The sequence below is a fragment of the Pungitius pungitius genome, chromosome 13, assembly GCF_949316345.1.
Source record: "Pungitius pungitius chromosome 13, fPunPun2.1, whole genome shotgun sequence".
Classification (NCBI taxonomy): Eukaryota; Metazoa; Chordata; class Actinopteri; order Perciformes; family Gasterosteidae; genus Pungitius; species Pungitius pungitius.
Window position 1 is genome coordinate 11,494,046 of NC_084912.1, and position 24,341 is coordinate 11,518,386.

Sequence of the window (24,341 nt, forward strand, 5' to 3'; positions counted from 1 at the left end):
AGCGCGCGCGCGTCGCCCCGCCCCTCTGTCTGCACAGTTCGTTGGTTAGAACGCGGAACTGCTGCTATTTGTTGCTGCGCTCCATCTCTGCGGACACAACAGGACGGAAAGACGAAACGCAGAAGACCCTCGTCGTTCGGGCCCGACCGGCGTTTGTAACGTGAGTAACCGTGTCGCTCCTACTTGAAGTTGTGTCCACACCGGCGACGGAGCAGCGTCTCCCTCGGCTGACAGCAGGCGCTATGCTAACGGCCGCCGCTGCTAGCGTTAGCTTGCTAGCGAGCGTTAGCTGCGCAGCGGAACCGTTAGCGGGCTGCCGCGCACGAAAGCAGCGCACTGTCAGGTTATCGATAAAGTACGATACAAGAGTGGGACCGGGATTGGAGGCATACAACGTTGTCGCCGAGCGGTGGAATGCTAAACGCCAGCGTTATGTTGCTACAAGCTGGCGGCTACGAGGTCCCCACGGCTAAAAACAAAACACAGGAGAGCCTCGTGAATCATGGGAACTTTCCAGGGCTCGTTTCTCCGCTCTGACACGTTGACGTGTTGTTGACCCCCATGTATTTGCCACGTTAATGATATGAATCAATTCATCTGCTCATTTAGATGGATTGATTGATGCCCGTTAGCCACTAAGATGACTTTGAGCTGCGGTAAATGTTGTTGACATTTCCCACCGATGGGGAAAATCTCAAGCTTCACCTGTGAAAGGCCAGCCTTCTTGATACCTTGACACCTTTTTGAACTAATTCACCTACACTGTCGACTTACTAGGTGTGATATTTTTGGACAGTGACTAATGCCTTCCTATCTAGTGAGTCACCAACCTTTCAAATGGACCAACCTTCGAGTGTTAGGTCAAGTGTGTTTGCTTTTTCTACTTTTGTTGACTTAAATGATTGAATTATCTGTGTGAGGAGGTTTTTATGTCAAAAGGAAGTCACAGACCTGCCTAAAAGGGGAAGGGTAGAAAGTAGCCAATGTAATTTATCCTTGTCTGTGTGCCCTGTACTCGTGAAAATAATAATCCCCTCTTTTTATTTACCACTCGAGGGCCGAAAACATCCCCAAGCAACAGATTGACTGCAAAGTTAGAGAGAAATGGGTCAGCATTTTTTTAAATGGAATGAGACCTCCTTTTTTAGAGCCCCAGGCTGTTCCAGGTGAAACTGCCCGCTCTGGTCCCTTTTAATTTTTAATTTTTATAGAAAGCAATCATCCAAGTTGTGAGAAGTGTTCACACAACATAAACGCCTAAGTTACTCTTGTGGGCCCCGACAACTCGTAACTGTCAAAGTTGGGTAATGTTGATGACATTGGTTGACCGGGTCCCAGGTCATTTTCAAGTCCCAGCGTAGTAGATCTAAAGAGTTTATTAGGATTCTGGATTCAGCTGTGGAAATGGCTTTATTCTAGCATATACAGCCACACAACAACTGTGAAAAATGCAGCAGCTGTCAACATGTCAAGAAGCTTAGGCCTGTAGACGTATTGGAAGGCTTTTACCAAACATAGCAAAATGATGTCCATCACCACGGTCCCTTACAATCACCATTGATGTTTTTGTCTGTCCAAAATGCACAATACATTTACGTTGCCATAACCTCAATCAAACAACTTGTACTTGCTTTCTGTTTGTTGTAGCATATTGTATCTTCCAAAACAATTGTTAATTGCAGTGTTTGTGTTCCTGTATTTGCTAGTTTTTGGATGTACGCTTTTCAAAGGAGATTTGTCCACCGATAGTGGTAGGTCACCATACTTAAACACGGAGCATTCAGTGCTCTGTGAGGGAGAGGATGTGTACTTGTCACATGACTCAAATCCCAGTGTCCCCTTCTTCAAAAAGCTCTGTTATGCTAATAAGAAAAAGCGCCTGCCCTCCTACTATGGGATATCTTTCACTTTGAAAGCAACTCATTTAAGCTCCATTGGCATATTTCAAAGAGTCAGGAAGAAACCAATTATAATAGTCTGAATGGATGGTCCTGATCTGGCAGCTTGGAGACAAACGGACCAAGAAAAACAATTAATTAATTTTGTCCCTTTTGCCTCTTGTATATTCAGGCCATCGATATGTGAATAGTTAATGGGATGTCGATACGTGACCACAGTCCTCAGTGCAATGAACTCGTTCATCTCATCCTTGTTCCTCATGGGCAGGCGTCAGATACACTCCATTGCCCTTTTTTACTTTTGTTAATCATGTTCCCATGACATAGATGAATGCAGCAACACTTTGGCTGAAAAATAAGTTCTTGAGCTTTGCTGCAATTAGTTTTATCTTCGCTTTCTGTTTGTTAATTGAGTTGTGTGGGGATTCCAGGATGTTAATCCGCTGAATTTTGAAGGTGCAGTTTTGCCTGCAGCGCTGTGCGACGACGTATCCCATCAGTGCCTTGCTAGTCTTTAAGCTCTACTCCTCGAGTTGAATATAAATTTGTCTTATTAGTCAAATTCTCCAAATCCTTACCAAAGACGTCCATGGCTTATGCCTGCAGAAGGACAGGAAGACATCTCTTGGCGCTTCTATGTCTGCCCGTCTGTCTATTTGCAAAGACAGCTGCAGATCTTTGCTATCTATCATTACGTGTTTCGTGTCAAAATTTTCTGAGCCCCAATTGCTTAATGTGTATTCATTTGAAACCTCTCCCTGCAGAATGTTCCGCTTGCGGGCGTTGTCCGCGGTGTCGCTGGGGCTGGCGCAGTTGTCCCGGCGCTACCACAGTGGAGCCGTGCAAGGCTCCGGCCGGAGGAGGCTGATGCTCGCAGCGCTGGCTGGGGTAACCGGTGTGTCAGCTACCACCGGGCTGCTCTGGAAAAGGTAAGTCTGGGCCCAGTAGCACACCTGTGTTCGTCTTTGTTGCACTGAGAGAATGGTAAAGGATTTCTGATATTTTGATTCAATTGGAAAAAAAAGTCTAGCGGCAGTCCTTCAGTTCCTCTGGCTTGCCACACCACAAAACGTGTTCACCAACCCATAAACAGTGTTGCTTTCAACAATGTTATGTATGTTAGATTTTTTTTGTCCTACCTCATGAGTGCCACACATTTCTTGTCCATCCACTATATTCAAAAAATTACATGAGCAGTTCTTGATGATCATTGTCTAAACTAGAATTCGTTTTTGCTTTGGTATTTAATGGCCGTTTAACTTTTGAGCACATGTCCAGTTCAATTCCCCAGCATTACACAACTGTATGGGAAACCAACCCATGAAGCCACATACCGGCATTCCCGTTCCCAAGCCACCACACAAAGTAAAATTACAATGTATTAATGGATATTCATTACAAAGGAGGCTGGTGTTTAGTTAAGGCAAAAGATGGCAAAGAGTGTTGACATGAGAGCTCCGTGGGGACAGAATGACTGTGCTGCATGAGGCAGAGTGATGGATGGTGCTCCGGGGCTTCTCTGCCTGATGGAATGAGACTGTTCCAGGCCTTCACCCCCGAGCTTCATTCTCCTTGTGTCTCGTTAAACTGAATTATTCAGCCTCCCCCTGACGGACTCGGTAATTCATCGTTATTATTATTATTCCAATAACCAATTTAGTTAGAAAAATGGTCAAGTGGGATTTTGCCTCTGTAGACCCACCTGCAGACAAAACACAGGGCGAAGCGCTTACTCATCATTCCCTCTCCCTGTTTGAACTGTCGAGCATCATAGATATAGTACACACTCGGCCATAAAACAGTCATTACACACTTGCTCAATTCTACTTGGATTCAGACACAAGAGATAAATGCAATACATAACCTTCTTTGTCAATAAGAAAGAAATGTCTCTAAGGCATTGATTTATTTATGTATTTTAATTGTGTAATCTAGGGCATACGCAGAGGCCGGGTCTTCTGTTCAACACTCCGAGCAACCAGGTGGAGAGGGGACAGATTTTGTGAGGGACGCAGCCTCTGAGACGGAGTCTGAGAAATCTGTGGAGGCCAGCAGTGGAGACGAAGAAGCAAAGGAAGGTGATGAGGGGAAAAAAAAGAAGCCACGCTCTGGATTCCGTGACCGCAAGGTAATCAATAAATGATCACCATTCAGTAAGTCCCGTATTTGATTCACCTCTGGTGGCGTTTTGAATGCCCCACCAATCAATGTCCAGTGTGCAAATGCCGCTATATATTTTTTACAGAAAAAGGTAGTGCGCATGCATTGCTGTTGTAACAGGATTGTACTACCTGAAAATTTGACTGCTGATGATTAGGCTGCAGATGACAAACCAAAGAAGAGCGTCTTTGATACAATGTGCAATGTGCTGCTCTGTCTTTTGAGGAGTACAGAGAAGTAAAGAGAAAGTAGAATGTCATTTTTTTTCAAAGGAGATAGGATGCAATTGTGCATCTGACTCGTGGAGAATGCTAAAATTGTTAAATGCCTTTTGATTCAGCAGAGGCCTCAGTTGAAAAGCATATTACATTTTGGGGAGCAAACCGCTGTAGTAAATCACAGCATCGCAGGATTCACTGGTGTGTTGCTAAAGATGGGATGTTTGTGCCAGCACACTCACTCTGTCAAATAAAGAGTATGTTTAATGAAGAGCGCACCGACCCGAGGTCCATGCACTGTACATCTGCAAATGTCGGAGCATGTGCTTTAGACTGAGAATGCCCTCCATGGTTAAATGTTGTTGGAGTTGTACAGTATTTGTGTTGGAAAGTACTTACTATATATAATGTATATTTAGAACATTTATGAGATTCTGTTCATTCCATACGTTTTGTCTTGAATAATGTGACTTGAACTTCACTCCCTTGGTTGTATAAGTGCAGTTTTTGTAATGTAAAGGGAGGGCATAAAGGGCACAGAGCTGAAAAGAAGGGGCTCCGGTCTCCATCAGTGTGGGTGAAGCAGAGATCAGTGTTCTGTAAATCTGAAGGGATGAGATCCGGAGAGATGACAATGTGTCCCGGGCTCCCTGGCATTTCAACATGACCGCCCTATTAGTGCTCACCCACACACTGTTGGTTGTCCCCTAGAAGGGGGTGGGGGGGGCAGCAAGATTTCTCTATAGACAATAACTTTGAATAGCAGGAGCCAACACAGAAGCATGCAATCATTGCTACAAACTGGATGAGCCTACTATAGGACTTTGGGATGTCTGTGATGCTTTTGGACTTTATGTCACAATGATAAAATTTTCCGTTTTGGGTGTGTGTGGTGGTTTAATCAAAAGGTTAATACCCTACCCCATCAGGATTGTCCTCTTGTCTTCTTTCCGCCACCTTCTTTTTTTAATTTCTTTTTGTATTGATCCTTCGCCCTCACTACACTGTTGTACAGTTCAGTGTACACTGAAGCTTTGCTTCCCGTCTTACTTTCACACAGGATTGGAGTATTGCTGGGTCTTTGATTTGCTGGCGGCTGAGCTGTGTTATAGGGTGAAATGTTACATTAATTGTGGATCTGGTCTGGTTGGCAGGTGATGGAGTACGAGAACAGGATTAGAGCCTACTCGACCCCCGACAAGATCTTTCGCTACTTTGCAACGCTGAAGGTCATTGGCGAGCATGGAGATGCTGAAGTTTACATGACGCCCCAGGACTTCATACGCTCCATCACGCCAAACGAGAAGCAGCCTGAGAGTGAGTCCTCTTTCTTCCATCCTCTTTACATCACACCACAGTTATTTTCAAGGATTTTTCTTCTTTATTACTTGTTGTGCGGTTCTGTAATGGCTTTGCCTCTTATCCAGGTTCTCGGCCCTAAATAAATACACAAGCAACCTTGCAGAGATGATTTTACTCTGCATCAATGAATTCTCTCAGGGTGACATCTGAGAAATGATTCTCAAATTACAGCGATGATTTTACTCTACTGGTTGAGCATTACCCTCCTTCCCCCCTCGAACCATCCTGCTGCAGGGACACTTTGTTGTAGAACTATCCCGCTTGGTACCATACTAATGACTCTTTGTTGTATAACTATCCCACTGGCTGTGTCACCAAATATGAAAGGGAGCTGGAGGGGGGCGGGGGGGGGGCGGGGCGACTGACAGGGCTGTCCGATCACGCCGAGTTGAGGCACTTGTGACACAGCAGTTGGTGTATCAATTAACATGATCCAACCAGAGCAGAGCTCAGCCGTCACGCATGGAGCCAGAGAGAGATGTTTGATCCAAAGCCACGGGAGGGTTGGGAAGGCGAGGAGCTTAAGTTAGCATAGATATGTTTCAGCACCACTCTCGTCTTTTAAACATCCTTCTCTGGATTATTCAACACTTAAATTAATTTAGATGTACATGACGCAGGAGTATGTTGGCCTTCTTGCTTATGGTAAAAGTAGAGCGTGAGGCCCATCAAATCTTGCGCATTAATCCGCGGTAACTGAAGCAGGCCTGTAGTTAGCACTTAATACGGACTGAGCCACGCCTGTCACGTTTACGCTGCCATTCCTGCTCCCCTCAGCACTTTCTATGTTAACCAATGATCAGGACGTGGCCCTAGCTTGGACCCCATTCGTCTTCCATTCTTGGACCCAGTTGACTTGCCTCCCCACTTTACGACTCCCCAGCTCTTCCTTTATTTATGCTGCAACTTAAGAAATTATGAGCCGAGCTCTGCTGGATAAGAGAAGGTTCAGCAAGGCAGATGAAAAGCCATTAGAAGCTAAAGTTTACTTCAAAGGCAGCCACTTCATGTAAAGTTAACGCACAGACTCCCCGTTCAATTAAAAAAACATAATGATCAAGTCTCAGTTTCTGATTAGTCTGCTTTTGTTGTTTTAAGGCGCTGCAGTATTTCTGGCCTTCAGATGATGAATAAACCATGGATCTGATTAAAAAACAAACACTACGTAGAAGACAGAAGTGCTGCATGGCCAGGATCTGTACATAAATACATAGCGTGTGTATAAGGGAAAGGCACACCCATGACCTAAATAACAAGGTTTTACCGTCTTCCCTTAGGGAAATAGTTTGCGCAATAGTGAGGTATGCTACATTTGAGTGATACAAGGCCGTGCATTTGACGGACATTTTTTGCCTGGTATTTGTTCTGGAAATGTGTCCCTAAGCTTAGTGATCTAGCCCCTCAGTTGATAAATGTATTGATCGTGTTTACTGACCTGGCGTTAAAGGATTATTGACTCGGCAAAGAAAGGTGATAGGCTATTATCAGAGGTCTTAGGTGATGAGGTTTTCTTTTGTGCTGATGAAACGAAGTTCGGTTTAACCAGATTATTCTCCAGCCGACGCCCTCAGAGTAAATCTGATTTGATGAGACTTGTATCAGCAGGTCACAATGAAAGTAGCCTCTCGCCGTGATAAGAGTCTTTGTGACTGCTTGAATATTTTGATAGTGCTTTAGTTCATAGTTTTGAACCGCAGCCTAGAAATTAGCTTAGAAATGTATCACCTCAAAGTTCATCAAGTTGGTAGATTTGTCTTTTTCCACTCAAAATTGACAACTCATGTTTCATCACCTTGTGTACTTGATCAAGAGAAAATAACATTTCAAATAATTATTGCAGCGAGCATTCATACAAAGTAATTGCTGCCTTATGCCTAGAAAGATATGACACAGACCAGTGGCCATCGAAGACCACTCATGCATCACCTGATCCTAATGTGTGTTTCATTGAAGTCGTTATTCATCGAGCAAGGAACTCAAACACCTTGAGATACTCAGTTGAACCATTCATATATATTAAAAATATATAGATGATCTTAGTATGCAGGGAGGGAATTTGTTCTAACTGATTCAGAAGAGTCAAAGCTGAAGGCAATGATTATTTATTTGAAAGAATTAGCAGAATGGCAATGGGGTGCTAATGACTATGATTAATCTTCAGCAGATGTCAGTGATACAAAATGTTTAGTAATGACACCATGTAAATACATTTGCTCTGTTTAATGCTAGGCATAAATCCTGACGCTTATGCTGTGTTATGCTTGATGCTTATTTGTCTAATCTGAACATCTGTTGACATTTATTTTTGTCTTTTTTTAAATTCCAGGTCTAGGCCTGGATCAGTTCATTGTGAAGCGATATGATGGAAAGGTAAGAAGCTGGTAGAGGGTCATCTTAGCAGGGATCAGAGGGAGAGATTTAGTATCCCTAGTCAATTTATTTGGTTTATTGTAAAAAACTAGTTCCAAGTGAAAGCTCAATATTCAGTGAAAATGTAAGTTAATACATCCTTTTTCACTTTCACTCACAGCAATCTTTTAAAATGTTTTCTCAGAGGTTCCTTAACTGTTAAAAATGAATCCTAAATTCAAGCCACCACTGCACTTCATAATTCTGCTTTATAATCCCCAGGTTACACTGAGGGTTTTATGGGTTCACAGCTTGGATTTGAAATATGCATAAAGAGAAGGAATTATTAGTGAGTTTTTGAAAAGTAAGCGCTTTATATTAACAATTTTGTGCAATAGCTAGGAAATGTATGATATCCCAAAACTAAACTGTTTACTGATTTATGAGTGGGAATCATCCGCTCAGGTAATAATTTTGCTGAAATGCAATATAAGTTAAACAACTATTCAGGCTCAAGAGACATTAAAGAAACCTGTATACAAATGGTGTTTTTTACTCCTCGTCATAGATATAAACTACTACCCTTGACGGCGAGGGTTACATAACCCTAAAGGATGACATAGCAATGTTAAAAATCTAAATTGAACCACTTGATAAAGAAGGTGGCCATGAGAATGTAAGGCAGCCTTTTTGGGTCCACTTTGTTGTTTGATGGATGCATTTCTAACCTTGCACACAGGCTGAGATACGTCCACTGCAGGTACAAGTTTTAATACCAGCATCTGTTTTGAAAAGGTCGTTTCTTCTCTCAAAACTTGATTTGGAGAGAAGAGACGACTGGCCTCATCACAGACCATATCCTTTATACAATGTTTTTCCTTTTCCATGCCTCTTCTCTTTCCTTCTCAAACGTCATTTCATGTTATTTTCCACTCCCATTAATTGTAAATTAGAGCAGATAATGTTTAAAGTTCAGAAAGGGAATTAAAGGGTACGGTAATGATGACGTATGTTGTTTTCAGCCTACGCGTTGGTTGAACCTGACTTTTTAATGCATCAGCGCCACACTTAATCATTAAGATGGATGTGTACAAAGTGGGTCTGTCCAGCGCATAATGACCCATTTTAAAGACCATAACAACGGATGAACTTTAGACGGGCTAACCTCACTACCTATGTCCACAGACTGACTTGAAAAAGATTTGTTGTCTAAATGCTAGCCCCTCTTTTTGGTAAGAAAGAAAAGAAGACCATTGATACAAATCATCATTACTTTCATTACGGCTTTCCTTGATATTCATTTGTGACCATTATTATCCTCTGATCCCCAGCAGGTTCTCTCACACCCTTCCACCCCTATTCATTTAGCTAATGAGCTAATCTGCACCCATTAGAAAATGCACCAACCCCATGGCTGGTATGAAGATGAGTCTCTACCTCATCTCCATATTGTAGTTAGATGAAGAGTCAGCAAGGTTAAAGACAGAAGTCTTTGTAAAAACCCTTTTTGTTTCTTTTGTCCTATTTTCTGCTTTGGGTTTAGAGGTCCTGCTAACTTTGATACAGCAGATTAACTCAAAGAGTTTGAGCGTTTCCTTATTTAAAAGTAAATGTGTAATTCAGTGACATCCAAAAATCAACACAGCCCCTTTCTTATATAAATGTCCCTATCTTCAGGCCTCATTTATTTGCATTGAAAATCAAATGTAACCCAACTGCTCCACTTCCTCCCTCGCTCTGCCCAACCAGAGAAACATAACTCCTCCTCATTTGCTTGAAGTTGCCCTCTAGCTAGTCGGTGTCGGAATAAACTATTACGATTCCCCGCCATGAAATGTAGTTCACATTAAACTTAAGCCTGCATAGAATTAAATCAAGTGGAAAGGGCCGTGGCAAGTATCTGGCGCCTTATATGTAGTGTGTAAATCATGGAATTGAAGGTGGGTGTGGTGAAGTACGAGGGGAACATTTCCTCTGGGGGTCAATAGCAGCGAGGTGTGCAGTATTGTAACATGATAGCTCTTTTTAAAGTCTTGTATCTAAAAATATCCAGGCCAACTGAGAGTTGGACCCGTTTTAAAGGTCTGGGTCCAATCTGCGTGTAAATATAACATTCCCTTTAGAGTTGTTTAGCAATCACTGTTCATTCTAACCCACCATGTTGTTTTTATTTTCTATTGTTATTTGAGAAATTGTGAAATCTCATTGTTTGCTCGTTGTTTTATCCCACTTTTCTCCCGCTGCGCGTTGTGTTCCGCGCCCCTAATTGTGTGGCTGCAATCCTATGTTGATGTAACCTGTCGTTGCCATTGTTAACTGCTGATTATTCCTTGGTGCTCTTATCAGCCATCCCCTCTCATTCACATAACGAGTAATCCCTCCATTTTCTCTCTCTCTTCCCTTCCTCGTGAATAACCATCATCCTCAAACTCCCCTTCTCCCAAAATCCCTACTTTGTCGCTGTCTCCCCCTTCCCCCAATCATTCCATCTACGGATTCTCCACCCGTCCCTCCTCCTCTGTCCCCCTCCCTCTCTCCTCATCTCCCTCGCGTTCGTCCCCTCCCTCTCTGCAGGACTTCTGGCAGGTATGGGGTGTGTGCCGAGCAGCATGTGTGCACCGGAATGAAAAACTGCACTTTTGTATTCTCTGCCTACTCCCTCCTCTTCTGTCTCCGACTGGTTTTCTCTCTTTATATTATCCACTCTCTGTGTAGTTATATGGAGGGAATAGCTTTTCAGTGCCCTTAGTCCAGGGGAACAGCTAAAAGAGTCGTTTTTCTGTGTTTTCCACATCTCAGCTTCACATTAAGCCTCAGTTAAGTTTGTGACCGCCGCCAAACTTTTTTCAGTGACTCATTCCCATTGAGGACTCCGTAGACTGGTAATAAAATGTTTGATTTACATTCTGCTTTTCTCTGCGGGCTGTAGGTGTTGAATTGAGCCCCACACACTGTATTTTCTCAAATAATAAGGCTGATTATATCATGGAATTGGAAAAAGTTGGCTCTGACTGGCCTGTCAGCAGTTTAACCACAACGCAAAAATATCATTAAACTGAAGATAACCTCATATTACTTATGATAACTTCTAAATAAAGAGTTGGGTCTGATCATGTGTCAACTGTATCCAGCATTTAAAGATGGTTGCTGAATGAGCACAGCTTGTTTTATTGCCTGTTGAGTTGGGCAATAATACACCTCAGATAACCATGTAGCTGGAAAGCCGACTATCCCTCATGTGTTCATTTTCTACCTAATTTCCCACCTAAGCCGCTTGTATGCCTTACAAAAATGTGTATTTACTTCTACTACTAGATGCAAAACGTTTCACCAGAGTGCGCTGGAGAAATCTTTTTGTTATTCAAATGCTGCTGATATACACATTTATATCGATACGCGTTAATAAATGGGCCCTGACCGATAAGCTTTATCTACTAAATGATTTGACCGGTCCGAATTCTTCTGTCAGTCAGGATGAAGATAAGCCAAGCCCAGCAAAGGGCAGGTTACATGCACCTTATAATGACTGGGAGTGTCAGAAACTGAAGTACACAAACCCCGTTGTGTGTGCACTTGTATGCAAACTCATACTCGGAGTCATCGTGGATGGTGGCCTTTGTACAGCTTGTGGCAGGCAGCTGTGTGCCGTGCCTCCCCCTCTGAATTATTGAAAGTGAGGACTTAATACGTTGCCTCTACAGGGATCATTAAACACTGCAGCACTGCTGCATAATTTACACCCTCGCCATCGAAAAGTTGGGTTTACATACATTTATACCCAAAGTCCGAGGGGAACATCAAGTCTTGCGAAGCTGAGATGCGAAGGCCAGCTAAAATGACTCATTCATTTGGAACTCGTATTGGTCTATGTCAAATCCTAACACAGCTGTTCCCCTGCACTCCCTCTGTCTTGCTTTTATAAACGCTCCTTCATTCCTTTATTACGAAGTACCAGCGCAAGCTTTTCACATGCTTTGGCCTTTTCTTTCCAGCATGCACTGCTCTATTGCCTGTGCCTCACAGAGAAAGTAGCTGGTGGTGGCGGCGCCCCGACTCTACGCATGGTGGCCTTGCAAAGGTTGTTTTGGACCCAGGATATTGGTCTGTTAGCTAAACGTTCGAGGCTGCATTGATGTGCTTGGTGGCCCTCGCAAATCCATCCACTGGATTGTCCGGATGTCAGTGCTGCATGATTTCTGTAGAGCATGGTTTAAAGTCCCCGAAGGCGGGCGCTCTGAAATGTACGCAAAGTGTTCACGCCGTGGCCTCTGAAGCCTCTGCGTCAGCCGTGCGACCGGGAGCGGACACCTGTCACTCGGGGGAAGTGCGGGGGAGGGGGGTTGGGGTCGGGGCTGCTGTGATGAAAATGAGCCTCTTCCCACCCTCGACTGGTGTCATGATCACTCCTTCTGATTTCACAGGAAGCTCCCAGGAGCCGCTGTCTGGACTGTCGGCGCTCTATTTCTCCATCTCTTAACACTGACTTTTATTCTCACAGGCTTTCTTTCTTCAATGTTGATCCGTATTAAAGCTTATACACACACACACACACCTAGTCTTTCTCTTTCTGCTCTCCTAATCTATAGTTATAGAGGTTGGGTCGTCCGTACGCATGTTCAGCTAATCGTCCTCTCCCCGTTAGTCAGACAGCCGCCATTCCTCGGTGGCTGAAAGCGGGTTTATTGAGCGGTCCACAGCTGTGTACGTTATTCTGATGGTGCTCCCGGTGTAATTGCAAGTTATTAACGGTACACCTGCTGCTCATGGGACTACATGTGGAACGAAGCAGAAGCATGAAGTGAGGGTGGTTTTCTCTGGGTCTTGGACGGAGATGCTGCCCTAGTTGTAGGTGCTGAAGCACAAGGGAAGTGCACCCACACGTGGTGAAAGCTGGCAGCCAACACTCAGAGAGGGCAGGCACAGGCCCGGGTTGACTTCTGCCTCCAGCAGGTCATTCCGTATAACGTTTCTCCCGAAACTCTTCTTTCATGGAACCTGTCAAAGGGACAGACACACAAAGTAGAAAAGGTAATGTTAAATTTTAATGCACTTGTCGTCGCCCTCTTTCACTCGGTCTGCCCTGTGCGTCTGTCACACTGCACACATCCCTCTCCCTTTTTAATCTGTGTGTGTGTGTGTGTCTATATACCTGCTGGTGTACGGCTCCAGTGCACCAAGTTCTGGCGACGCTCACCTGTTCAAAAGACAGGAGGTCAGCAGCGGACGCATAGACAAAGAGAGTGGGGGGGCAGCTCTCGTCTTTTCGGTGCTTGAGCTTCTTGTCTGCGTTCTTATCTGCGTGGTCGTGCTCACAGACGTTTCCCTTTCCACAGCACAGCGTGGTATCACTGAACCCAGCACCGTCGTTGAATTGATCAAGTTAAAGTTGAAGGCTTAAAGGTTTATGATGTATACTTTTACATGTGCATTATCTTTCGCGTTTTCAGTTGGACCTTCATATTTGTTTGGAATTAAGTGAAAGCTAATGGATTAATTGAATCGTTTGCATTCATGTAGCTGGTTTAGTCTAAAAAGATGAAGCATTTAATTCTTGGATTTATCAATGACACTTTAGAATGTCTAAAGATCTTTTTATGCCGTTCAAGTTTGTCCCTTCCAAATGGTGTGCTGAGAAAGTGTATCTCAGGCAGTCATGTGACAGAAGGAGGGAACGCCCCTTTTAATGCGTGTGTGTGTGTGTGCGCGCAGAACTGTGTTTCTGCCTCAGCTCACAGGCTAGTTGGCTCGCTCCATCCATCATATGCACACAGCCCGTGAACTTGGCCATAGCTCAGCCGACACAGGCAGACACACATGAGTGGGCTCAAGGCGGAGATTTGAAGTCACGCTCACGTACACTGATGGCTACGAAGTTTGACGGCGATCAGCGGATGCGCCTTGACAGACGAGGCGTGAGCTGCTAATTAACTCGAGTGCTGCAGCAATTAGGTTTACACTCATTTGAAGATCGGTGCTTTGGGGAAAATCTAAGATGGGTGTTAAATACAGACCCCAATGAAGTTGAGATCCTTTTTAGTCATTGCAGCGGCGTACTTGAAAGGCGTATCGTCCTCAAGGGTAGATGAATCAAAACTGATGAAAGACCAAACTGATGACACTGATTCCGGGCTATCAAGTAACCCTAATGGGAAATAGGTGGAACGTGTTTTACCAGTTTTATGAATTATAAATGTACTACCCATCAAGCTGTTAGCCTTAAAATCTAAGGTGAAACCCCCAAAACAGCGTAACACTGTCTGCTGGAGAGGGTGCAGTGTTACATCATACAGCTGGGAGAGATTTACAGTACGGTGGCAAGTCGCGCATGTGAGACAGCAAGATGGTGAAAGCTACACTGAGCTCAGCAGGGAAGTCTGTGACTTTGGAGCGGGATCCCAAAAGAGTGTTCTCTTCTGACAGGAACACAGGAGGCATCACACGCGATTTGGCTCCTTGGGCCAATTATATTCCATGGCTATTTAGTTAAAAGCCATTTTGGCTGATCTGCAGGGTTTCTGTCCTTGAGCCTGTACACTGAAAACATAAAAGTGTGCTCTATGCCTTTGTTCTGATAGTTATAAGGATGCCCAGTGGATTCGTGTCTCATTTCCTTACAGTTGTCAGTGGACGTGCACAATTGTGTATTTGCGTGTGTATTTTGTGGTAGCTGCTGGTTGTTGGTCTGGACAGCTGTCTCTGTAGGTCACTGTTCCAGACCCGCGGGTCTAATACCAACCTCTGTTACTCTTAATTTCTCTTTCACTTTGTCATTTATTCATAACTGTCCCTCTCTAGGAATCTTCTTCCACCCACACCATCCACCCGGAATGTTTGTCCCAAAGAATACTGTTGAAAAAAAAAACCCATTTCTGTTGTGTGATCTGTGTGTCTATCTGTAGCACTGCTCCAAAAATAACGTGTTTCTCTCTCCCTTCCCCCTCTCACTCCCTTTATACTGTACATGTACATCAGATAACATCAACAATCATTAAGGAATTAGAAACCACTCTTTTCTTTATTTGAGTCAGTGGCTTCACCGAGAGTCAAGACGCTAATCGGGGACAGGGATATATTTAAATGCTTGAACCAATTGTGTGTAGCAGTTATTTATGTTTATCATGACAAGGGAGTCTGCTCATGGGGGAATATTTTGAGTTTAATTTGATGGCGCTAAGGAGGGATGAAATCAGATTTTTGTCTCTTTTTTTTTTCTCCAAATAATAAATAAATAAAATAAAATAATAAATAATGTAATGTGGGACTAGCCTTCTTTTGCACTTGGCACACAGCTCCATTGATCATACAGATACTGGCTAAAGATGATAGTTATAACAGCCCCCCAATCATCTTGTTTTGTGCAAGTGTGTGTGTCTGTGTGTGAGTGTGTGTTCACTATGAATGCCTATGCCTGTTTTTGTCGTTCAAGGCCCTGCTAAAGACAGCAGAGGCCACGCTGTTCTCTAACAGTTGTTTCTCGTCCTTCCTTCTCTGAATTGGACCTCTTACAGACGGAGGTAACTCCACATGGGCTCAGCGGGCCTCCCCCTCCCCCCGACCAGGCATGCTCTGTCCGTCTGTCCACTCTGTTCCGTGGACGCTGTCTTTTCCAGTCTCTATTACTCAGTGTGTAGTGTGCATGTGATTAAGTCTCTTTCACGCAATGCTGTGAATATACACATGCTGACAGAAAAACGTCAGTGACCTTTGCCTTTTGTGTGTGTGACTGGGAGGGCCAAAGTCACTATCTTTTAATGATTAATACATTTAGGGTGTGTTGTCTATGTGGTTAATCAATAGTGTGTGTTTGTGCTACAGTCTCTTGTGATGTTTTTCCTCCCTTTTATGTCACTTTCACACTGAGTACAGCCCCTGGTGGATAAAGTGTTTGGAACCGACCACAAACTAATTGCTTGTGACTACAACCCTCTCTTGCCTGTACGTCTTCATGTGTATGCAGCATTTGCATGACTGCTATGGTGGAAGATCTGTCGAACCGTCGATCCATAAGCATCCTTCTGTACCCGGAATAATGCTTCCACACACAGGAACACACAGTGTGTGTGTGTGGAAGCATTGTAGGTGCACGATTCCTTGTTTTTGAACAACTCTCGGGGAAACACACACACGTTTGCTTGCACACACACAAAGCCACACCTGGGACAACTGTAAAAGCTGTAAGGCTTGTGTTCGATTCAAAATTGTATGATTTGTTTTTAATATCACTTTTTTTTTCCTGAATGAGCAGAAAATCGCCCAAGAAAGGGAGAAGTTTGCAGATGAGGACAGCATATTTTACACACTGGGAGAATGTGGCCTTATCTCCTTCTCTGACTACATCTTCCTCACCACTGTGCTCTCCAGTAAGTACATTGTTGACTGAGATCTAATGCCTCTGATGTATATCGCTCATCCCATTCGGGCCCACATCCTTCAGATCTTACACACAAATCAAATCCAAAGGAGATATTTTCATTTACTTATCTGCTTCAAAAAAAATGTTTACTGGACCAGTTTAAGATGGAAATTGATACGCGGCAATGTTTTCAAATATGTTATTATTGTCTGTGTTATGGAGCTGTGTGTCTGTTCAGTAGGATCTTCAGTTCTGTCAACCTAGCCGCCTCTGTGATGTTTCACAGAATCTGTTTGCTTGAGCTCGATCTGGCATTGGTAGTGAATGCAAAGGATAAATCTGACGTGAGAAAACTCCTTTCTTAATGTATCAGATTTCATAATAAGTAAGCCCCTGACTCCCCAATGCCTAGTAAAGTGCCATCCCCAGCTTAGCTTGACCATTTCATATAATCCGTTCCAAGGAAGGAAGTCTGAAGGAGTGTTCAAGGACAAGTGGCTTTAAGCAGACACGACGGTTGGTCTCGATCCATTTAGCATGGCCACAAAAATAGTGCGATGCAGGATTTTGCTTAAGGGACGCACCTTGTATCAGTCGTACGTATTTACTGCTTTCAGAGGCTGAGTCGTTTGTAAAATCACACTAAATCAATCTTTAATGCATCCCTTGAAGTCAATGGTCTGCCAAGGTAAGGTTATGAATAGAACAATAAAAAGTGGTGCATTGAAAATAATTGAACAAATAAAGTATTTTAAAGGATGTAGAATGTAATTAGTGTGAATGTCATTGCGTTGGCGCTGTGTTAAATCAGATGAACAGTAAGGGAATTAGATCCCTTGTTCACATACAGCTCTCATGGGCAGCACTGAATTTACCTGCAATGGACCAGATGGTTAATAAAGCGTTATTATTTGGATAATGTAGGCTTAAATATAATGGCCTAAATGGTTGCATCGTTATCTAAGTGAAATGCTTACATACATGAAAAAAGGACATTATGTAACAGCTGGAAATGTTAAAACAACAACTTCATCAACTGTCATGAATAATATATTTGATTACATTTTTCATTTTAATATATAACCCGCATATCTGATATGTAAATGAATATTTAAATCACATCAGGAATTCTACAGAAATAATTAATTCTACAGAAATTAATTATAAATAAATAATAATAATAGTATGTTTGTATTGTGAGGAATAAAATGTTAATATATTACCTACTTCCATTCAATGCTGTTGAAAAGCATCAAATACTCACAGAGCTCATCTCAAGTTAACACTTTTTATTTAGAGCAGGTGAATATAACTTTGAAACCCGATGTTTGTTCTGTCATCGTCAGACTCTAGGTGCCAACGCTGAACTCGGCCTCGTTATCCTGCTGTACTGAAAACTAATTTCACTTTGTGTGGCGACGTGGTCATTAAAGTGACGCGGGTGTTTAGTGCAGCAAATACTATCTGCAGAAAGTGTACCCAGGTTTGAAAAATGGAAACAAAAGACAGAGAAATGAAATATCATGAATGCAAATTTTGTTTTCAATATTAGCTCTGTGAAGCAGTCTGAGGGCTGTGGGCTCGAAAGAGCATCACTGGGGTGGGGGAGGGGTGCTGTGTGGTGGATCCAGTGCAACGGGCCACTTTTATAATGCGCTGTTTTGATTTCAGAATGTGTCTTTTGTTTTTGTTTTTGTGTCCCGTGCTGTCCAGCTCCCCAAAGGAACTTTGAGATTGCTTTCAAGATGTTTGATCTTAACGGCGATGGAGAGGTTGATCTTGAGGAGTTTGAACAGGTAAGTTGCAAAACAAACAAACACACACATGATCATCATATTGAAGGAGACGTAAGGTTGAATCAGCGTCCCACACGTTTGGTCTGTGCTGAATCTACAGTAGCGAGTGCACATCACATTGACAGCCACTAAAGGAAGGTTGATGTGCATGATCATGATCTCTACCACCTTAACCAGCTTGATGTGATGAGGTGTATGATGTCTAGTTTTGCATGTTTAGTATTGTATGCAGGTTTTTTTAACAGTAAAACTCATTATGCAAGATAATTAATGCAAGATGATGATGCAACTGTGTGATTTTGCTACAGACTTCTTCATCATTTTTACAATTTGTATGACATTGTTAATGGAATAATATAATATTCAGACGCCTGATGGTCATGGTTGACATGGGACCCCCTCAATCCTTAGGTCCAGAGCATCATACGTTCCCAGACCAGTATGGGCATGCGACACCGTGACCGCTCCACCACAGGAAACACCCTGAGGACGGCCGGCTGTAGCTCGGCTCTCACCACCTACTTTTTCGGAGAAGACCTGAAGGGAAAACTCACCATCGGCAGTTTTCTGGAGTTCCAGAGGAAACTGCAGCATGATGTGCTGAAACTAGAGGTAGTGAAGGAGGAAAGGCAATGAGTGGAGGAAAGGAGCAATGAATGTAGAATGTTCATCAACTGCTTTACAGTTCCGTTGATGACAATTATACCAAATATATGTGAATGGTATCATAAACGCACACAGCAATCCTGTTACATTTAGTCCGCCCGTCAAAGCACAAAAGAAACCCCCCTAAAGTGAGTACGATTAGAGAAGAAGCAGGAGAACCAGGGCAGAGGATGACAAAGCAGTGGCCAGTGTCACTCTCTCTGAGACGTTTGGTAGCAGCACTCTTCCGTCTCCTCAGGGTGACACCAGACCCCTCTGCTGCCTCTGCAGTTACAGCAAGCCATGAGTGTTGTTGAGCATATGGTTATTCTAATCTATTTAATTGGCGTGGGTGGTGCCTCACTGATCACTGAAGCCTAATGGGTGCCTCCATCTGATGTTCCAAGAATAGGACTGGAACATCTGTAATGGTCTTCATGGTGCCACAAGGCTCCGATGGGGAAATGATATCACCACAGATAAAAACAAAACCAACATGGGCATTACAATCCAATTCACTGCTCACCCTGCGCCATATTTCACCAGCTGGTTTTTGAATTCCTGATGAAGCTGGAATAAAAAAAGAAGAGCTTTTATAGCAATCGTGTTTACATAAATCTAAACTCAGGAATTCAAATGAGCTGTTTCTACCAAGCATAGGCATCACCTAACTATGTGAGTTCACCTCACTACATGTGGATCCCCTGCAGGTGCCCGAATGGTCAGGTCACCCCTGCTGTCTTTGCTCCCGGGCTTATTTTAGCTCCGTCATGAGCCGACTCTCACAAGCACAACAAATTAGCATTTTGAGGGGTTGGCGTGTTCAGCCCGGACATAAATCAAAAATGATTGTCTTGACACAGCCGCGGCCCACTGCTGTTGAGACATGCTCCAGTGGGAGATAATAAAATAAGAATAAAAGCATATTTAGTGTGGCCAGTGCCAGCCCCAAGCAAGATTCTACTGGAAGCCTGATGCCAGTATTTACCGCTTTCCATCTCACAGTCTTCATCCTTCTCTCTCTTCCACTACAGTTCGAGAGGAACGACCCCGTGAGCGGCAGAATCAGTGAGAAGCAGTTTGGCGGCATGCTGCTGGCCTACAGTGGCGTCCAGTCTCGTAAACTCAAGCATATGCAGAAGGGCTTGAAGAAGATGTTTAAGGATGCACAGGTAGATTCATCCGTGTGTTCTTGTTCCCAGGTAACGGGTGGGCACTTTGTGGTTATACACGTTGCCACATCTGGTGGTGTGGAGCGTTCTAACAAAGTGGCACGCGCTCAAGGGCCCGACATTATCCACTCGACTGACACATTACTCTCTCTGCTATCTCTCTTTGTGGGGACCAAACACAGAGAGGCAGTGCTCGGCGGCAGGGCATAAGTACTCCATCTCTCGTTGAGCTTCTTAATAAAGCCTGCGGGTATCCCTTCAATAAACAACTCAAGGAATCATTCTACTTTTTCTACTAATTTGTTTTCATTTTACATATACTTGCTCTAAACTAGTAAAATATTCAAGAGTTAGAGGGCAATCATCAATATACTCATTTCGCTCCCATTAGCAGTGATTCCCACAAACTTTGGTTTCATGCTGGTTCTGCCTCACCGTAACGAGCCAAATCAGTCAATTGACTGAAGATACTACCATGCACATCCATCCCCTCAGGTGTTGCAGCAAAAATACATCCTTTTTTTTTTTACTCAAGAGATGATTACCATCGATGAGACGCATTTAATGCTTAAATGCTGCATTTAGCAGATAAGTGGAAAGCAGGGAAGCTGCCGTGCATCCAGGGCAATGGCACAGTGTCTCTGCCAGCATTGGAGTAACCTGTAGTGTGCATTAGGGTTATTTACTGCCCGAGAACAGCTGCTCACTTTTCTTTGCAAATGAGCTCATCAGCAGTGTGGCAGCTTTGTGACTGTTTATATGCGCACGTGACTCGAGAGCGTCTGTTTCCCCGTCCTGCCGTGGCACACTGCTTATCCATGTGTGTCGACTCCCTCCGCCTACATCCTCTTGTCAAAATGCTGAGCTGCTCCCAAAAGTTTGTTGTGCACTCCCAGTCCGTGCGATGACGATGTTAAGTGTGTGTGGGCGGAGCTGTGTTGGCTCAGGTAAAACAGCCGAATAAAAAGCATCTGTTTATTTTCCCCGTCTTTTTTGCAGGGTATCACATTTGAGGAAGTGGAGAATTTCTTTACCTTCCTAAAGAACGTGAACGACGTGGACACAGCCCTGAGTTTCTACCATATGGCCGGAGCCTCCATAGATAAAGGTACACCCACATAAGTACTCTGCTTTCGACTTAACTGTCAGAGCTGTTCGTTAGCTCCCCACATCTTCTTTCACCTGGCTTTGCTCCAGATCCTAGCTCAGCCGTTTGTCACCGGATTGCCCATCCATCCCATAATCGTTCGGATTCTCCTTACGGGCCCTCAGGAGAACGCACACTTTGGACACACACACATGACCCTAGGCTACCGAGGTGCATCGTCTGTGACTGAAGGGCAAAAAAACGCTCCGCAAGCGCTTCTGAAGTGCCCTCGAGCAAGCGCGCCTACATTGTTCTCTTAAAGATTTAAGTCCTGGCTTGTTTCGGTAACACCTGTTGGTTACCATGTTGTGCAGTCCCAGTCCATGGTAACCAACAGTGAGTGAAATATTATATTCCCTGAGCAACCACTTTATTGGAAATGCAACAGAGGAGCGAGTGGACGGTCTGTTCAAAGTGCAGCAACAAACGTTCTGTTTAAACAAAGGATCCAGTTAATGAATCCAATGAGACCTTCTAAGCGTCAAATTGTTTATCAAATTAGTCCTATTTCCTTCATCTTCCACAACATCAATTTGTACTGAAGTAATTTGTCTGTCAGATCCCAACAATGAAAGTCAATTACATGTGAGAGCAGCACAGGTAACTGTAGCTTCTATAATACAGCAAGTTGTTTGATGCATGGACGTTTTCCTCAGCCATTGATGCCTGTGTTTTATTTATTTTCTATTTATCGTATTTAATGTCTTGTCTTAATGTTTTTAAACATTCTTATTTTGCCTGTTACTGCGGTCTTGATGTATCGACAGTAAACGTCCTTATCCTCTTCGGCTCTTCAAAAGGCCTCCATATGTTTACTGTCAGCACATCCTCATGATTCATTCAGCTTCTGCTGCAAGTGCACAGTTTACCCCGATTGGGGGGGGGGGGTGGTGTCGCTTAGTTAAAGGCCTCTAGGCAGGCGGGTGCAGATTTCCTCCACCCTCCCGTGCAGTTAATCCTTTATACGTCTTTGCTATACTCGTCTAGCCTTAAAGCAATACTTTGCCCACAATATGATCTTTTGTATTTAATAACTTGCCTCTTGTTCTCTTCAATCCTTGAGGAACTCGTTGCTTTTCCACCCTGCCCCCTTGGTGAGCGCTGGATGTGCATTTACAAACTCTCAGAACTCGTGCAGTATAGTTAGTCTCATTTATCCAGTTTATTCCATTTTTTTTCTTTTCTCCTTTCTTGCCATTTTTAGGGATATTTTTTCCCCCACCCTCTCCTCTTTCCTCATACTCTAGTTTCTCTTTAACTTTGCTCCTTCCCTTGGGTTCCGTTTGAAGTCTCAGTCTATGTAGGTTTTAATCTATTTATATTTTTGGAAAATTAACTCAATTTTCAGCTCAATGTCCTGATGCTGTCTGCTCCTCTTCTTCTGACCCGCCAATTCTTGCTCTCTATCAGATATATGAGAGTCCTGCTTGCAATCGATCCCACAGTGTCCTCCCCAGGAGTCATTCATTATCTCCCACAAAATGCTGAAAATCTGTGGTCTGTTCCCTCTGTCTCTCAGTCACCATGAAGCAGGTGGCCCGCACCGTTGCCAAAGTGGAGCTGTCAGACCACGTGTGTGATGTGGTGTTTGCGCTGTTCGACTGCGATGGTGAGTACCTGACTGTTCATCAGGAGCAAATCCAGCTGAAAATGACAGCTAGACATGATCAATAAATGGACGTTGTCTCATGCTCTCGCTTCCTTTTCCCCCTTTATTTCATTATCCCCCCCCCCTGTCCATTACACCCCCTCTCCCCCTTCAGGGAATGGAGAGCTCAGTAATAGGGAGTTCATAGCAATTATGAAGCAGCGGCTGATGCGTGGGCTGGAGAAACCGAAGGACATGGGCTTCACTCGGCTGGTGCGTGCCATGTGTAAGTGTGCCCAGGATACGGCCTGGGACTTTGCCACGACAAGGACGCAATAGAGACGGCGTGGGAATGAAGCAACATCAGCAGTAGCATCAAAGACCCTTTCCTTTAAGATGTCTCAACGATCCGAACGGACGCTTAATGAAATCATTCAGGCCGCAGCTGTGGAGCATTAACGCATGTTGCCGTAGTTCAGACCATCCATATATGGACATAAGGGCGCTGACGCAGCGCACTCTTCCCTGGCATCCCTGTCCAAGGCATCGTGGGTATTTGTATGAAATAAAATGATTATTCCATTGAGAATGCACTGTCAGCAGGTTGCTGTACAAACAGCGCCTTTAATGCGCATTTCGCATGTTTTACTGCAAAAGTCCAGCGGTGTAATAAATCCTACTTGACCTTCAGCTGCGTAAATGCTGCAGTATGTCTGTATGCCGACAACAGACCCTTAGTTATTCCTTTGTTGGTACAGAGAGCAGACGTCTGTAATCTTCATCCAGTGTGCTTGCTCCAACTGCACCATTTGTCCCATATTAAAACAGTGATGCTTGTCAGCTCGACAATGTATGCTGTTCAAAGTGTGTATTCATCTATTGCCCACCGAAACACTTTATGACAGATGGATGTTAAAAGAAATGCTCTATTAAAGATGTTTTTAATAACGTAAAGCTCTGGTTTACTGGTGAGTTTGATTGTTGTCCTGCCATGTTCTAATTTTCACTCTTTGACTCTGAGGGGAGAAAACAGAGGGGAATTAGCGGGACTAATCTATGGCGCCAAAGAAGTCCTTTGCCGTGTATAATGAAATCAAGTGTAACGCTTCGAAGCAAATAAAGACCTGCCTGGCTGCTTGTACGACGTGGCTTTGAGTGTGTGTGCAGGGGGAAGATGCTAATGTGTGCGTGTGCAAGAGCGGTCAGCAGTTTTGTCTAATTGAAATGGACAGGATGGGCAGTCCTCGCCGTGTGCTGCCCATTAAAAGATTGTCCTGCAGCCCCTCGGTACACACTGTGCTGCATTGGCCCGAAACGCGCTGGCGTGCTCTCTTGAACACTGCGACTGACAAGACGGAAGTGGTCCTCCGGAGTGATTGCTGCAGAGCCGATTAGGCCGAGAGGCCTCTCCAGGGAACCCCCGTCAGGGCTTCAATCACACGGATTGTGACAAAATGATTTGTAACAGAACATCCACACTTTTGTATCAACCTTAAAACACTTGCGGTAAGAGACGTTTATTTACAAAACATTAACGTTATCTGCTGAAGATACCTGGCCACCAGCACTTCCTTCACCATGACTGATGGTGCTGATGTAAGTTATGTGGATGGGAGATCAATCTGCATATTATTTTTATAGTAATTTTTCACT

The 24,341-nt window shown here is 43.9% G+C and overlaps 1 protein-coding gene across 2 annotated transcripts; it reads left to right on the forward strand.

Annotated features, from left to right (window-relative positions):
- Positions 1 to 23,829, forward strand: micu1 (mitochondrial calcium uptake 1). Of its 2 annotated transcripts, XM_037465896.2 has the most exons (13): positions 1 to 160; positions 2,663 to 2,827; positions 3,834 to 4,026; positions 5,431 to 5,593; positions 7,965 to 8,008; positions 10,562 to 10,573; positions 16,233 to 16,347; positions 18,054 to 18,136; positions 18,548 to 18,748; positions 19,816 to 19,953; positions 20,953 to 21,061; positions 22,620 to 22,709; positions 22,864 to 23,829. In XM_037465896.2, exons 2-13 carry the CDS (start codon positions 2,664 to 2,666, stop codon positions 23,025 to 23,027), a joined length of 1,476 nt encoding a protein of 491 aa, XP_037321793.1. In that variant the 5' UTR covers positions 1 to 160; position 2,663; the 3' UTR covers positions 23,028 to 23,829. The 2 variants fall into 2 exon arrangements, with proteins under 2 accessions (XP_037321793.1, XP_037321796.1); XM_037465899.2 differs by lacking the exon at positions 10,562 to 10,573.
- Positions 23,830 to 24,341: the final 512 nt, after the last annotated feature.